This window comes from Dysidea avara, chromosome 13, assembly GCF_963678975.1.
Source record: "Dysidea avara chromosome 13, odDysAvar1.4, whole genome shotgun sequence".
Lineage (NCBI taxonomy): Eukaryota > Metazoa > Porifera > Demospongiae > Dictyoceratida > Dysideidae > Dysidea > Dysidea avara.
This window is the reverse complement of record NC_089284.1, coordinates 8,361,191-8,378,762: the sequence shown is the minus strand read 5'-3', so window position 1 is coordinate 8,378,762 and position 17,572 is coordinate 8,361,191. Positions and strand designations below refer to the sequence as shown.

Genomic DNA, 17,572 nt, shown 5'->3' with positions numbered 1-17,572 from the left:
CTCAACTAGTTAGGCTATTTCTAGGCTATTTCTGAATGCTATTATACATCCTCAGTGACTGGTATTTTTCTACAACTCCAGTTGGTGTACCAGTTTCTGGTCCCCTCCCACATCAAAAATATAAACCTCTAGATAACTCATTATGCATGCACATACTGTATTTAATGCCCACTGTGGATACTGTGTTGTTTATTGACCTGCATGTTATTGTAAATGATGACCTTATAAGTAGTTTGCATGGCTTTTTAAAATTTTGAGTATACTTCACAGAAACTATTCAGCTTGTACATATTTTATGATTGTATTGTAGTCATGTAGTCAGTCATGTAGCTGTATCAGCAGTTTTAATGCTAGTATACTTCACAGAAACTATTCAGCTTGTACATATTTTATGATTGTATTGTAGTCATGTAGTCAGTCATGTAGCTGTATCAGCAGTTTTAATGCTCTGACATAGGACATTTGTCAGGTAAATAGCATGCATGTCCGACGATAATGAAGTTAGCCTGACAAAATGTCAGATCAAAAGACAATGAGGTTGTGGAGTATCTTAGTAATTAATAACTGATTGCTAGTAATATCTGTTACTCGTTGCTGAATAAGAAATTTGTCTGTAGCTATGTGGCTACAGACAAATTTCTTATTCAGCAACACCAGTATATCTATCAATATTATCATAGAAAATTTTCCTTATATAATGAATTTTATAAACAACGGTATATCCAAACACTTGATGATGTCAGGTAATGCTAAGCTTCGCCTGACATTTTCACTTGGATTTGAAAATAATTATATTTGTATCTGTTTTAATGTAGTGTTTTAGCAAAATATAATAATGGCATAATGATGAAATTTGCCCGCCTGCATAATCCTTATAAAGTAAACAGGACCAGAAACCAGTTATGCCAATTGGAAGTGCCTTATAAGTAGACTCGCTATAATACACCTGATGTCAATCCTTTTGTTTCAGGATATGCACACAAGTCGGCATGACTGCCCTGAATAAAGTACATGTTGATTTATTAATATTAATTGAAGGGTTTTTACAAAACAAAGTGAAGTGTGCAATCTGAATATCTAACAAACAACCCACCATTTCTAATTTTGTATTTGTATTAGGGTCGCGTGAAATACCTAATAAAACCATACAGTTAAGGTAATGCACTTGAAAGTGTATCCAACCTCCTCTGATCATCAGTGTATGTGTGATGGAGTAAACAAGAGTAGTGTTAAAGAACCACCTTTCAACACCTTTGTTCATAAAACCATTTATGTGTTGGTCTCTCACACACACACACACACAAACACTAACCAATACAGTTTATCCATAGGTCCACAGCCTACTACTACAACTGATGACTTTAGATGACACGTAGTGATAAGGAGTCGTCTTATGATGAAGAGACAAGAATCAAACTAGAAGCTACTTTGAATACCTCCACTTGAGTCACTATACCATTAATGCTAACAGTCATTTGTTTAATTTAATTATAGTAATAATACATTATTTCACATATTAATTGTATTGACATATCTGGTAGAGCTGAGAATACCCCAGGAACATGAGAGGTTACTTGATACACAGGAACATTATGCTAGTAGGAACACTGAATAACAGTTTGGCAGCATGGTGGATAAACATAGCTTTGAAGTGATGCATTTATTTCTGTAACCACATCTTGCCCACTTTGGCTAAACTGACTACTGACATTTAGATCTACTACATCAGTGGTGGTTGATGTAGTAGATCTAAGTGTCAGTTCCTTAAAAACTTCCTTAGTGTATAAACTTCCTTTCTTCCTTAGAACTTCCTTAGTGTATAAAATTGTACTTTGTACAAAATGTTAAAGTGATTTGATTCCTCAGGTGCTGGATGTACAATGCTTTCATAATGTGTGTATTGGGTCAAACCACCTATAAAGATCATACTACGTGACTGTCCACAAGCTTTATCAGAAACTGGACCTGTACATCACTTGTGTTTATGTACCTAGTTTGCTTGATCTGCTGGCCATCCAGTAAAAATACTGGCTAAATAAATAGCATAAATTTTAATCATGATTTACTACATATGGCTTATTCTAACTCTGGAATCAAGTCATTGATAGCACATGAACCCAGATATGGTACTGAAGTTATCCATGGTGTATGCAGATATGCTGTTTATAGCCATGTCTAGCTCCATACATGCATATTACATATACTAGCTAGTTATTCCACTGAAATGGTCAGATTTTGAAGTCAGAAAAAATTGATATTAGGTCCAACATTTTACAACATGCTGATCGACTCCTCACTTGTTATACATATCATCAACCTTGCTGCACTGCACTGCTCGAGCTACTTACTGAGGAATTCACCTGTGAGAATGGGATTCCATAAATGCTCGTGTATCTCAACGTAAACATGTGGGAGCTTTTGCCATAGTCAAATCAGGAAGTTTGCAAACTTGGCAAATAATTCACCCACTAAACTAATGACAGCATTCAACGTAACCACTCATTCCATGTGGGCCTACACGATCAACAAGTTGTGTGAATAACAGTTGTATTCATAAGATAAACAATGAATCAAAAGAGGGATTACAATTATTGAAATACACACAGCATGAATTGCTACTACCATTACAACAAAATTTTATGACGTACCAATTTACAATTAATAATAATAATAATTTCACTACAAATATTGTAGACTATAAAAATCAGTCAACATTATTTTGATGATAAAATGACACAACAAACTACTACAGGAGAAGCACTAAGATAAATACACACACACATACACGCACAAAAACAAACAGCATAAAAATAAGTGAAGTATTATCTACATGTTTTATCGGTAGTCAAAAGGTCTGGATGGTGCAGTACAATAAAGTGTTTGATGAGAGAAGGTAAAGTAGTAGTAGTAGTTAGTGTTAAGTGTACTAATCTCTAGAATTCTCTACCAGTGTAAACTTAGAGTGCAGTGCCAGTTGCTATTTAGCTGTCTTTGGATAATTATCTGTAGAATTGCAAATTCACAACATAATTCCCATACAGAAACAATAATGTACAAGTCAAAAAGAACTCCCCAATACTTGAATATTTGGTGGTACTTTTATAGAGTTTGAATGGATGTTAGGAGTATCAGATATCATAGACTCTGGTTATTAGGCACATGTGCTTATAATTTTCAGAGGAATTATTTAATGTATGATGACTGCTAAGTGCATGCGCTTATGAATGGCCGCAAGAAGTTTCTGCTAGGAGAGCATTATTCACGCCCACCACATTTTCCAAGCAATTTGAATACCAGTATCCAATCAAATAGGTCATTTCAGTTGAGAGAAGTCAGGTGTAACTATCGTTATTACAGGCAGTAGAGACCCTTGCCTGGTAAGGCATCAAGGGTACTATGATACTCCTGGTATGTTCAATGAAACCTGTCATTATGTATTGCAGTAGCAATTTCAACTACCTTATAGACGAAAACCTTGGGCGAATTTGGCGATTCACTACAAAGCCAAAGTTTAACCTGCCAATTACTCATAGCACCTCAGATTAGCATCTTCATAGCTACATACTGAGCTTGAATTCGCCAAAGTTTACCCCCGCCAAAGTTTCCTTCTATACGGTATGCGCACTTAACAAACAGGTGTTTAGTACAAGTATGCCACATGTGCATAATGCTCTTGTTTGTAGTACATGCTTCATTAAATTATTTGCAGTTCACAAAACTGAATCACTATACAATCCTTATCAACTTTAGGGTGAGGTAAGCAGCATATTAACAAATGCTTTAATGATCACGACTATCATGTCATTTGATCACTACTCCAGCTGGCTTGTAGACAGCAGACAGATTGGAGCTTACTAGATTCATTGACTGTGCTAATTGTTGGATTACTAATAGCTGCGGCAGATCTATTCGATTAGTTAAATCAGGTTAAAAGACCAAAACTAATGCTGGCACTGTACCAACTACTTGCCTACACAAATATGCAGTTATATCTGCTGAGCAAAAACCCGACTTGTTTGCATTTTTCTGGAACTTATTTTTGTTGTCTAGAGGGAAAAACCAATGGGCTGTTAAAGTTTCAGGTAAGTGGAGTTATAGTGATAGACAACAAGAAGAGCAAAACAATTGATTTGTACAGTGCCTATAAGAGAAATAACTACAGGCGGTTGTTTACTCTATCATAAGTCTTGAGTACAATGGACTACAGAGTTGGGACTTGTGTCATTCCATTCACCATGAACTGGGTTATTCGTCAAGGTACAGTTTTTGGCCTAAGTACACCCATGCTATTTGTTCTTCAAACTCAGAAACGGTAACAATAAAGTTATGTTTACCGCAACATAACCAAACACACGCAACTCATGTTTGCTTCATGGTACAGAAACGAAACAAAGATATTCTTACTCTCCATGAAGAGGTGAATCCATTGGTATATTAGTATTTCAATTCAAGCCTTCCTTCATTGTTTACTGCAGCGATTAAAATATGTGCAAAATTATTTATGTAGCACGCATTTTTTACCCAATGTATTTCAATGGCGTTTATCTCAAAAATAAAATTATGTAAACAAGTCGGATTTTCGCTCAGTGGCCGGGTCACATATGACTGCATGCATACTGCAATCAATAGCTGTGCACAAGCATTCAGAAATAAAAAAAATGGAAGACAAATCTGTACTCAGTATTACATCAATTTGGGTGTATACTGTCTGCTTAGGATAGTATAATTTTCAGGGATTCCATGTTTTGATGTGTACATGTCTAGCGACAAGCCATGATGCAACAGTGATTGTCACATTAAGGTTTAAGAAATAATGAGTGAATTGTTTGGTAACCTGAGTTGATTCACACCGCCTCCATGACTCAGCCATACCCAGAAGCATACAAATCACTAAGCTATTAAAGTACATTCATATCAATGTATATACTTTAACTGTAGATCATCCACCAAGACAATTCTACATAGTTAAAACTTGCAATGAATAAGGACCAACTGTCTGGTATACAAACTGTCAAGCATATACACAAGTTTTTAGTTTGTCACAATTTTTAAAAACGATTTTTTAAAAATAAAAATATAGCATTACTAGATTTTTTTCTAAGCGAGTTATAAAATTTGTTTATAATAGGAAAATTGAATGATATTCCAGCATCCAGTCAACCCTTCATGTACGTACACTTATAAAAATAATAAAAAGGACAATGCTATATGTACCTTCATACAGTATTTCGTAGACAGTAGCTTTTTTATCACCAGATCCAGTAACAATGAACTTATCATCAATAGAGACATCACAACTCAGTACTGAACTAGATTCCTTGTTCTGGAAGAAAAAAAAGTACCCATAAAACTCCAAGAACATCTATGAATTAAGTTACACAAATTCATTGATCATTTGTAAATCTCATAATTTGCTATTGCAGGTGTTATCAAGTAAGAATGGCACACAAAACATATTCATGATTTCGTATTAAAAGGTAGTGGTCAACTAAGCAGGCCAGTTAGTATTCATAGCGGACAGCAGCCATCCCCATGAATAACAACTACAGCACCACAGCCCACATTCCACACAGAACATTGGTGCTGTCAAATGTATCATCTTACAAGCAACAGCACACTAAAAACCTAGCAAATCTTGTACAGCCAACATGAAACCATACCAGCTTTAAAGGTTAAATAATCCAGCAACAAAGCAACGCATAGCGGGTTTCTGCAAAAGCTGTTATAGCTTGATGCACACAAGTATTGGAGGCCATGCAATAATGAATTCATTTGATATTGGCAATGGTTTTGCGGACTATTGACTTAAGTTACAGGTCTATGATTAATCTTCGTTGCAATTACTCCCATTACAAAAGGTAAGTCACTGACTAAGTTGTGGACATCTGTATTGCTAATTGTGTAATCCTGGTCAGGCATACAGGGGCGTTGTAAAAATATTATTAATGCTATAGAAACTGTGAAGCTGAACACAATTCTGATTATGGTATGACTAAAAGAATATTTTCATTAACAACGTCACCATAGTTTTTAGAAACCATTTCAAGTACTTGTTAGACTACAAGTATATCACTTAACTCACTGTAGTACAATTTTACATTTGACACGTTAACAAGTTATGCCAGCTGACATTCTTACTGCCCCAGGACAATGTATTGGATTACTGTTGGCTCTGTATATCTCACCTGAAATATGTTGGCTCCATATGGTGTTCTCCATGCGTTGATGAGATTGTCTTTGCCAGTTGTGACAAACCATTTACCAGTGTGGGAGAACTTTAGGGACAAAACACTTGAGTCATGTAAGTGGAGTTGGTACTTCTCTGCTCGGTTAACGTGTAGAACCTCAACATAGCTGCTCTCCATTCTACAAAACAGCAGAGGAACGATATTAGCGTGTGTAGTGTGTGTATGTGTGTGTGTGTGTGTGTGTGTGTGTGTGTGTGTGTGTGCGTGTACAAGTATGTGTATGTGCATGACACAAGTGTATACAAGTTACTCACCCTACGGCAAGCCATTCTCCTAGTGGGCAGTAGCCGAGTGAAAATATCTGTGAGGAGAAGTCATATTGATGCAGCTGTCTGCCGTCACGAAGATCCCAGCAGCGCACTGTGTTATCCAAGCTACCTAAAATGTAACACCAACACAAAATTATCTTGCTTGCACAAAAAATTAAAGCTGTAATTTATGGCCTGGAGAACACCACAACTAAGGGCTTGAACATAGTAGCTAGTAGAATCTTACTGCATTGTTAAACTGTCTAGGTTTCATTCTAAGGAATTGCTTAAAGCATCTAACAAGGAAATAACCCGAATCCATTTGAGCACACATGCAGCCTCATAATCCCAAACATTATATGCATACTTGCATAGCAGAGTCCAAAGGCTTCCCCAACTTGTGGTGTAGTATAACTGAAAAGTGCTGTTGCTGCTCATCACACAGGCACACACACAGGCACACACACATACAAGCATGTACACAATCAGACAGTATTAATTTCTACATGGTCTGGACCACTGCCACAAAAGTAATAGATCTGGCTACACCTCTATCACCTTATACTGACCATCATTCAGCCACAACAACAATGCTACACTACACACATCTTGTGTACTAGATACATGTTACTGTATGTACTACTGGTCATGCAGTAAAGATTTGTGTAACATCTATCTAGTTGTCATATACACAATATAAAACAGTTGTTTAACACTATCTTGACAGGAACCATTTTAAATGTTTTTAAAAATATTGAGTTCTATGTCTGCAGTTAATGGAGTATAGGAAACTCCTAGTGTGCAGTGTCACTTAACAATGTCAGGCCTATCTGATATCTGCTTACTGTGAAGTGTAGTGTAAGGCATATAAACAACTTCAAGTAAATTTGATCAGCTCATTAGTGTGCAACCAAAAATCCTTATAGTTGCACATAAGTATAGCCCGTATATCCCATAATACGATTAGTGTAATAGGTATTCTTGTGTGTGCAAGGCTATAGAAGGCTTCACAATGTGTTCTAATAATGTACAGCCTACGTAATATGGGTGTGTATGTGTGTGTGTGTGCGTACATGTGTGTGAAGAACAACACTGCAGTTATATAGGTCTCTACAGGTCCCAGTTCATGTGCTCTGCATCGCTAAGACTTTACCTTAGCCAATTAAAAGAAATACACAACAGTAGAGATCAATTACCTGTCCATAGTTTAGTACCATCTGAAGAAATGTCAATACAACTGGCACCATCAGTGTGACCCTGGAAGGTCTGCACTTGTTGCTGATTGTGCAGATCCCATACTGCAATATTGCCATCACTGCAACAGCTAAAGCAGAGCTGGAAAGAAAGACAATAAAGCGTAAGTTATCTCTTTATAAAAGTATTTCCGACATACCTTAGCATCTGAGTTGACTGCCAATGCATAGCAAGCATGTGTGTTGGATACTAATTCACCTTTTATCCTTGGAGGAGACTATGAAGGACACAGTGTATAATGGTTTATACAGAGATGATCACAGAGACTTACTGCTGCTAAGTCCCACATGTATAGTGTGCTAGCTTCACCTCCAACTAACAGTGTCCGCCCATCTGGTAACAGCTTACACGAGCGAATATAACTGTCCAACTGCATATAGAAAAGCATTGTAGTAGATGAAATTGTGCAATGTGGTATGTGTGTGTGTGCTGTGCATGGTATGATATAGCAGGTGTTTACCTTGGTGCTGCAAGTATGTGTGTACTTGTACTTCAGTTACAGCAAATGATTACAAATCAAATTGTAATCAAATGTCAGGGCCATTGAGAAACCCATCCAATTAATTATAATTATATGCTGCCACAGACTAAATTCATGCCCATAAAAATTAATGTTAACTTTATATGCTGCACAGTCAAAACAGCAATTAAGCCATGAAATGATGAATTTTATAAACACAATGAATTCAAATAAACTTTGGTCCTATTTATGTAGTGAGATTATAATCATTTATTAAGTATGAGGCATAACAATTAAGCAGCTAGTCATGCATCATCATCCTTTTTTTATTACTATGTGGGCAGTTCATTGCTGGTACAATAAAGGAACTCACCAAACAGTCCAGTTGATGAAGCGGCTGCTTCGGTGAACTGCCTTGACTAAGATCCCATAACTTCACACAGCCCTGCAAATGTACAGACATAGCATAAAACTGGTATGGAATTATTCCAGAAATTTTTAACAATGTAATTACCGCTGAAAGGAATTTCGTGCCATATGTTAGCAGTTGCAGAGCAGTGATATACATGATGTACTGTAGTTATGCATGCATGTAATTACAGTGTGTCAGTCCCTTATGAAATTACATAGCATATCTGACTACACTACAGTAACTTGTTCTTAAAATGTTTTGCGTTAGTGCAGAAGGAACTATGCAAGTGTCAAGCTTTTATAGTTGAGACATAAACACAAGCACATACTGTACACACAGGCAATGCCATTGGCTATGTAGTAACCCTAATGTGTGTATGTGTGTGTCCAAAATATAGAAGTGGTGTTGTAATAGAATCACTGGTACCTTTCCGCCTGTGTAAACCTGTTTGACTGGGTTGCTAATGGTGACTGCACACACGACCTCTCCATGATTGAGAGAGCAGAATTGTCTGGCAGTTCTTGGTATGCCTGCGAAACAAATAAAGTTTTATCAATACAGAGGTAAACAAAGGAGTTAGCTATGCTATGCATGTTTACAAACACAATTATACTACAAGTGTTTACACTGACTCGAGTACCCATTGATACACATTATACATGAGCGATTACGTGTGATTGGTTTTTATGATCACTGTCAGTGGTGGCTACAAAACCATGACTACATTACTATTGTCATGAGCATACATATTGCCCTACAAAAGATGGTCTTGTTTTCCAAGTGTATTGCAACACTTAAAACTACAGTTTAAAGGTTTGTTTGAACAGCCATATAATTCTGTTCCTTTTTCATGTCTCTCATATGAACACCCATCAGATAGCAATGCGAGTCAAGTGGGATTGTAACACAAGCCACAACAGTGGCACACCCTTAGAATACTAATGCCAAATTACAATTCTATCAGTGTGCACCTACAAGACACCGTGTGTGTATGAGAGGTTCTCATTATACGTACCAGGAGAAAGGAGAGCGTCCGGTGGAAATGACACAGGTTGCATCTGGTTGTCGCCGGTGACATGAACTGAGTAAGGACTACTGGGAGAGAACAAGAACGGAAACATTAGCAACTCCATCAATAATTACTAATATTTACACAACACACAATGTAATTACACATATTTGCACACATAAAATGTAATTATATAATATTTGCAAACACAGGGCATTAATTTAAAGTGGTCTGCAATTAAACCTGACCACATGGATGAATAAAACGTATATTGTACAACACACAATATAATTGCAATCATCTATTAGGAAACAGTTGGACGGCACAATACTGTATAAGATGACTACTTTTGTATGAATGTACTGCGTGTCCACGTATGTAGTACATCCACCAATGCTAGTGGGCGTATTATATTGGTGATACTCTTAAGGTAGGGATTTAAACTACGTATCATAATAAAGTGGTCCCAACAGATTTGGGCCCCACACCCACGTATATAAAAAAGAGAAAGGTCTTTCTTTATTCCAAAAATAGGTACAGTAAAAAAACAGCCTTGGTCTTAAAGTGCCTGTTATGCCAGACAGGCAAGTACTCCTTACTGAAGCACAAAGAATAAACCCACCAAAATTTAACCCCACAATTATTTCTTCATTAAAACTTAAGTTATTGACTTACTGTCTTGTGGAGACTCCTCCAGATGATGCTGTCAATAACGAATCAAAATATTAGAACTGTCAGTTTAAAGTATTGATACATACCTCTGACTTGTTGTTCCATAAATGGTGGTACAGTTAACAGGGGCCGGCCATTTAGGTTAGCTGTAATATGGTAATGTCAAAAAATGAAATAAAATGTCTGTCTACACATGCAGTTTCTAATGTAAATACATGTAAACAGCCAGACACCACACACACATAGACAACAAGGTTAATGTTAGCACATAAGCTCATCAAATAGAAGGAGATGAGCAATATAAACTTTATGAATGCAACAAATAACACTGCATATCATGTACTCACCAAACTGTGATGCAGTTGTGATTGAGGGTCGTGAGAATGCCATGCCTGGTGGTATTGTAGGTCTAAAGTGGCAACAATAAATGCACACATGCTTAGAGAGAGAAAGCCCAAGTTGCATTTAAAACAGGACAAAGACACGACAACACATATTACAACATTGGGTGGTACTTACCCAGGGAACTGATGTGGGTTGCTGAATAAAGTAGGGAAACCTGCAGGCAAGTTGTGAGGTGGCCTGATGCCTGGAACAGCTGTAATAACAGAATAACATTTAGCTACAGTATGACCACTTGTTGCAGAAGCTTCATGCGTCAAGTTAAACTAGTAGTTGGACGTAACCATAAATTTATAGGTTATAGGAAGCAGCACATACACTGGATAATTCTAGTAGCATGATGACTTCACTTGGCCAGTCACAGCTACAGAACATCATTTGAAATGTCCCATTGAATAATAGGTGTAAACATGTTAATAGTTGTGACTTGGATGGGACAGCTGCTACATCACTTAAGGGAAAACATGTGTTACTAGTTTGTTATCAATTGGGTTGAAGTAAACATGACCATGCCATGATGTAGAACAGTGTACACACCTTTTATGCCTGTACACACACAACAAACTGTACACACACCACACGCACACATTTTCACACTCAGCACACTATACTATACTATACACGCACCCACATAAACATGCGCAGCATTTCCAATAGGATATTCATTGTAACATTCCTAAGCACATAGCACATTAGTGAACTGATATCACTGCTGCAGCACCAGTTACAGTGTATATACAAACTTGTACTCCCATACACTATCACACAATGAATAAACCAAACAGCACTTGCCACGAATATTGGCTAGTATGCACAGGCCATGAGCTGGAGCAACAACTAATGAATCTCCTACCCAGCAGGTACTGTCAATATCCTCCTACAATATTAGGCACATTGTTACAATTGCTGACACGATTACTGGGTGAGAAATTGCCCACTGTTCCCAACTCCACTGTCTCCTATGCTAAAACAAACTCGGGACATTCAGTCTGCAGCTCGTAATGCAATAATCACAGTCTCAGCCCAAACAACTTCCTATTGTATGATCAACATGCTTGCCAGTCACACAAAAAGTTTATACTGGGACATCACAAATACTCTGGGTGTATCAGATTTAACATAGGTAATTTCTTTATTAACCACAGAGAACATTTAACATGCTACAGAAAATATGTTTTGCTTGGCGGCAATTATACTAATCATAATACTCACCTATGGGTGGCATGGGAGCAATCCCATTTGCACTAGTGGGTGTGGTGGACGGGCTGGGATTACTGGGACCTTGAGCAGTAACTGATGGCGTGTGACTTCCATTACATTTCTCCTATAGGAAGGAAAGTAATAACAGTGATAGACATGTGCACCACAAATCATTGCAGTAGAGGAAGTGCATATACGTGTGCAGCATCCAAAAGTTTAAATTTGTGTGTGTGTGTGTGTGTGTGTGTGTGTGTGTGTGTGTGTGTGTGTGTGTGTGTGTGTGTGTGTGTGTGTGTGTGTGTGTGTGTGTGTGTGTGTGTGCAACACTAACAAAAAAATACTGTTCAAGACTTACAGTAGAATTTATTGACGTTGCAGATGGCTTGCTAGAATAGTAAAACGAAGACGAATGTTCTATCTTAGCATTACTAGATGCAGGCTTCTCCTGTGGTTCAGCTGGTGAAGCAGTGTCCTATATATATAGAGTAGTGGAGTGCTACACATACACCACACACACACACACACACACACACACACACACACACACACACACACACACACACACACACACACACACACACACAAACTACATTCAGTACAATGCCCATACCTCATCCACAACCAACTCAGTATCACTCTGGTCTCCATCACTGTCTTGGTCACTATTGAGACGTGGTCTTTTGGTGGGCCCATTTGTCTCAGGTGGCTGCTGCTTATTGGAGGAGCTTGGTGAACTACTCTGGATCAACAACAAAAAAAATAATGAAATTCATATCTCTCACACACACCTGCTATATGCCATTCGCTAATAATAGTAATTTTCTTGAGAATAAAATCTGTTGTCAATTAATTATCAAACCCATTTAAAACAGAATAAAGTGCTAGCTTTCAGGATCTTATCAGGTGTTTGTGATTTGGCGATGTCATTGTAGCCAAAACAAGCAGCCATGTTATGGTAACACAATGATGTGAGCTTAATCCATCATAACATCTTTTGTCCACACCCCAAACATCGTAATAGATAGCAAGCACAAAGTGAAACCTCTTTGTATATGGATGCCAAAACAAATAGTGTTGCTATTTATCTAAATGACTTGTGTTATGTAGGCAGACAAGATGATAAAGTGTCTAGGCATGTACGAGCGCATATAACTCTTGTAACTCCGTGCACTACAAACACACACACGCTATATTTACAATGTACAGTTCAATTTCCTCTTAAGATTTGTGACAAAGGCAAGGCTGCCTGTGTATTTGCCTATATATGGACACTTGCAAGATATTAGATCAAGACTTTATACTTAATGACAGAACCAATGATACCATCAGGAAGCTAGAGAAGCTTCAATAACAACATGAATACTTACCTGTTCTTCTGATTTATCACTTTCCTTCATAGCTGCAGCATTGGCAGCTGCAGCAGCTGCAGCAGCAGTTGCCATTGGATGAGGGAGGTGTGGGGGAAATGCGACCATCTGACCAGGTGTCTGAGGAGGAATGCCAGGTGGAAATGCCCCGGGTGGAAATGACGGGATGTGACCACCGGGAAAGGCATTCTGGTTCATCTACAAGCAAAATTCATACTACTTCATTTTACACCACCACTTTGATTCATTACAGCATGTGCACAATTGAAATCTTTTGTAGCAAAATGATCTTAAGTACACCATATCTCACTGAAGCACAACGCAAAATGATCTTAAGTACACCATATCTCACTGAAGCACAACACAATGTGAATTTTCAAATTGTGGCCTATAAAACCTCTTGTAGGACTGATAATTAACTCATGAATATTGTTGACCATAACTCAATCATTACAGTTAAATGAAATTCATTGACATTTTTTTCAGGCTATAAACAAACATTGAAAAGAGTTGGCTATGTAAGCAGAACAAAAATCTGCACATAAGGCTTATTACAGGCATGAATGAACAGGCTTGTTTAAGGACAAAGTGACTAGAATGAACTGAATATACTGTACAGTTTACATGTAATCTGTTTATATGTACTTTAGCTGTATGTTTATGCACGTATGTATAGCACTTACAATGGCATTCAGTTCACTCATTGTTACTTGTTTTGCTCTTTCCACTGCAGCAGCAACTTGTTGTTGATGCTGAATAAAAACACAATGTCAGGAAGGACAATACATAAACAATGCACGTACAGAGAGAGCTCATATGCACATATACACCACACACACACACACACACACACACACACACACACACACACACACACACACACACACACACACACACACACACACACACACACACACACACACACACACACACACACACACACACACACACACACACAACAGTACATACCTCCGAGGATAGAAATGGTATAACTTGAGCACAAATCTCATTCAGTCTTCTAGCTATCTCAATCTACATAAATACAAGACAGACAGGTAGTATCCATTACAAGTATAGGGAAACCATTAGTATTACATTACACTTTATATGCAAGCAAACATTTAAGCTATAGGAATGTCTTTACAACAAACACCAAAACCTATTCATTTCAGACATTAATCAAGGGGCAAAGAGCATTGCTCACAAGTTTTTATAACTTATGGCTAAATGTATTTCCCTCAAATCAAAGCATTACTATGCAACTTTCACCATGTCAGCAAAAACAGGGAAATTTTTGATAGCATGGTTAGATGCTGAACTATCTTCCTTAACCAAAACAAACGTACATAAAATTCCTACTTATAAATCTTAGTTTGAATTTGTGTACTGCCTTTACACACACCAGGACATGACATGTGTAGCTTGTCAAAAATGGTGCCACATATCACAGTGTTTAACACCAGAAAGTGATGATTACACAATACCAATAAAATTGCCTTGGTGTTCACAAACATAATCAACACACAAAAGTATTTATCAGGTGAAGTCTTTACACAATAGAAAGGCCAACGTGTTAACTGGAGAGCAGCCCATTTGTAATATCTGGTAATGGCAACAATGCAGGAACTGCAGGCACAGTGCTACTCCTACATAATAAGGAGTACAGGACAATCACTTGCTTTGAATTAACAACCTGAATGGTTCAAACCTGCCCCACCAAAGAGAACCCACACTTTGCTATATAAGTTCCATGAATGGTTTAATTTAGATTAGTGTCAGCCATGAATGACATGAAATTCAAAAGAATGGGCTTTATTGTATGGAATATGCATACATTAGCACATATACATGCATTTTTTTTTACCACATGTGTCTTGCACATAGTAAAGTGTCTCTCACTGTCTATATGAGTGTACATACATGTGAAGTGTGACTGCATGTGTAAAACACATGTAAGAGGGCTCCCTTCTAACAGAAGTATTAAGTACAACACTACATATCCAAGTGAAAGGTCTTTGGCATGCAGACCCAGCAATGGCTTTTAGCCATACTAGCAAGCCATACTAGCAAGCCATACGCAGCTAAACTTCAAAAGTCTGATAACTAACTTTAAGGAGGGTACATGCATGATGCCATGCAAGCAACATAAGATCACATAATTTTGTCTGATAAGAATAATTATTGTAGCAGCCATTTTTCTTTTTATTGCTGGCGAAAATATCCTTGCATACAAAGACTAGTGCTTTGAGACACAGACAGTTGGTTGCCATAGGCTTGTTTTAGGGTAAACAATGTGCAAACAAAGTATTACAGAATGCAAATTTGGCTAGGAGGAGAAATTTCACACTTTGACCACATCAGCATACAAACTCGACCACAAGCCACCATGGTCCCATGATATACTTGACCAAACCTCTCGGCTATAATAGCAAACTAACTCACCTGTTTATGCATCTCCACATTCAGCCCATAGGACATTTCATAGTACTACAGAAACACAAATATATTGCTGTGTAAATTTGTACATTCACATGCTGCAATAAACACATAAGGTGACAAAAAGAACAAAGGCACATATGCTATGTAACAAGGAAAGCATGAATCTGCCACTGGTATTCATTAATACTCTAATGGAGAACAAATACGATATGTTAAGCCTGTGCATATGTGGTTGTGGGAAATAAAAAGAAATACCCTGTCTAAACAGGACTAATGCCAGGTGCATTGCTAGTCCTGTAGGGGTGAACCGAATATGGACCCTTTTATAGCGTTGCACTTTAGCACGCTATAAATTTTTAGTTGTGTGTTCAAACTGCTATTGTATATAACTCACCATTATATAATGCCTGTGCATTTCTCCCTTTTCATTGGTGATCTTCTCACATTCTAACTTCAAACTGTTAACAGAAAACACAAACAAGGACATCAAAAAGGTGTAAACTCTTTAATACATAGGCAGTCTCTCTCCAATCAACAAAGTAGACAGTTGATTGTGCCAATAGAGCACCTACAATTTGTTTATGGGTTAGTGGGGTTCTGTTCAGAGGCAGCCTAACAGGTACAACAGCTCAGTGCACAAAATGGGCAGGACTTAGAAAAAGCAGCCAGATAAACACACTTGTCAGCTATCCAACATCTAAGAGAAATCAGAATACCTCATATTACAGTTGACAACAAGGAATCTTTCAGATCTGAATATAATTGCAGTTTTGGAAGCTGCTAAATGGCTTCAACAAATCTAACAGTAGTTGATAATAATAATAATTTAAAACAACAAGCCAGTGGGCTTGGGAGTAACTTCGCACATTTGTTATCATAACTACAACACTAGTTTATTGCATAACGAGACCATGGAATGTAGATTAACAACCATTGGGCAGTCCAACTTTGAAAACTGTTTGTATATGTAACTAAACTGTGTACACAAAGCGGGTATTTTTTAGCCATTGCCCTTTGTGCTTCTTGTATGGCAACCAAAAGCCTACTCAGCATAACATTTTAATATTCTTGTTAGAAATATTGGAAAATAACACATTCAAACATATAATTGACGTGCCATGCAGCTTAAAATGCTCTAAATTACACCTGGATGCATATGTGCTTACTTGTGGTATTGTGCTTGCAAGTAACTGAATTCCTCTTTGATTCTATCGCACGAGTCTAGGATGGTGAATTTGAAGGGCTGGTTCGCTGAGCCTGGCGGAGCCGGTGGTCCTTGTGAAAACTAATGCATTTGTACACAGTAACAAAATACATCGTGCAATATTTTAGTAATTCTTTACCTGAATAGTTGCTGGTGGCTGAAACATCCTTGAGAAATGCTCACAGCTCTTTCGCTCGTTGTCTTACAAAAGTGCTCGGAGCTAGTTAATAATTCTGTCGAAAGAAAGGACAACTAACTTCGTTCTGTACTTAGCCGCAATAAATCACGCCTATGCTTAGAAACGTAACAACTATTTAATGAACAGTGACTAAGAAATGCTTGCCAAAAGACGTCAAAGCATACCGAGCTATTTTATCCGTTTATATATTTACCTTGGTGAGGAATACTGCAATTAGCTCCTTGGCTTTCTCCAAGAGTCACGCGGCAATAATTAAACAACCTTCTAATCCTTTGAATCACTGTCGAATCTCCTTTGCAGAATGCTACGAAAACTCCGCTTGGCCTGGCTTCGCCATTTAGTCACCTTTATTCAATGCTTAATAATATACTAATTAGAGTAATTTAGTAAGTTGGTATTTTAATTTCTTGCATTCTTGAGATTCTTTCCTTGATTTATTTTTAAGCTCAGTGCTTAAT

At 37.6% G+C, this 17,572-nt stretch overlaps 2 protein-coding genes across 3 annotated transcripts in view; one reads left to right on the top strand and one right to left on the bottom strand.

Moving 5' to 3' along the window:
* LOC136243647 (uncharacterized) overlaps positions 1–1,520 on the top strand; it is a 40,300-nt gene extending 38,780 nt beyond the window's left edge. The window contains exon 28 of the mRNA XM_066035188.1: positions 1,332–1,520. Within this exon, the coding sequence (XP_065891260.1) occupies positions 1,332–1,369 (38 nt within the window). The 3' untranslated portion in view covers positions 1,370–1,520. The remainder of the gene's footprint in view (positions 1–1,331) is intronic.
* A 1,010-nt stretch (positions 1,521–2,530) lies between these two features.
* LOC136242024 (transducin-like enhancer protein 1) lies at positions 2,531–17,525 on the bottom strand. Of its 2 annotated transcripts, none has more exons than XM_066033343.1 (25): positions 17,308–17,525; positions 17,055–17,148; positions 16,878–16,996; positions 16,106–16,169; positions 15,715–15,759; positions 14,242–14,304; positions 13,956–14,024; positions 13,273–13,470; positions 12,516–12,644; positions 12,261–12,377; positions 11,918–12,029; positions 10,823–10,901; positions 10,651–10,712; positions 10,390–10,449; positions 10,307–10,334; positions 9,638–9,714; positions 9,049–9,152; positions 8,584–8,655; positions 8,022–8,120; positions 7,890–7,967; positions 7,693–7,831; positions 6,503–6,626; positions 6,186–6,366; positions 5,215–5,323; positions 2,531–3,003 (listed from the first exon to the last, which is right to left on the bottom strand). In XM_066033343.1, exons 2-25 carry the CDS (start codon positions 17,079–17,081, stop codon positions 2,978–2,980), a joined length of 2,181 nt encoding a protein of 726 aa, XP_065889415.1. In that variant the 5' UTR covers positions 17,082–17,148; positions 17,308–17,525; the 3' UTR covers positions 2,531–2,977. The 2 variants fall into 2 exon arrangements, with proteins under 2 accessions (XP_065889415.1, XP_065889414.1); XM_066033342.1 differs by having other exon boundaries at positions 9,638–9,717; positions 17,308–17,524.
* Positions 17,526–17,572: the final 47 nt, after the last annotated feature.

Coding starts and splice junctions, on each gene's coding strand:
- LOC136242024 (XM_066033342.1), bottom strand. CDS start 17,081: ATGTTTCAGCCACCAGCAACTATTCAG. Junction 5,324..6,185: donor ATGGAGCCAACATATTTCAG/GTGAGATATACA, acceptor TTTTTCTTCCAG/AACAAGGAATCTAGTTCAGT. Junction 3,004..5,214: donor CTACGAAATACTGTATGAAG/GTACATATAGCA, acceptor GCAATTCTACAG/ATAATTATCCAAAGACAGCT.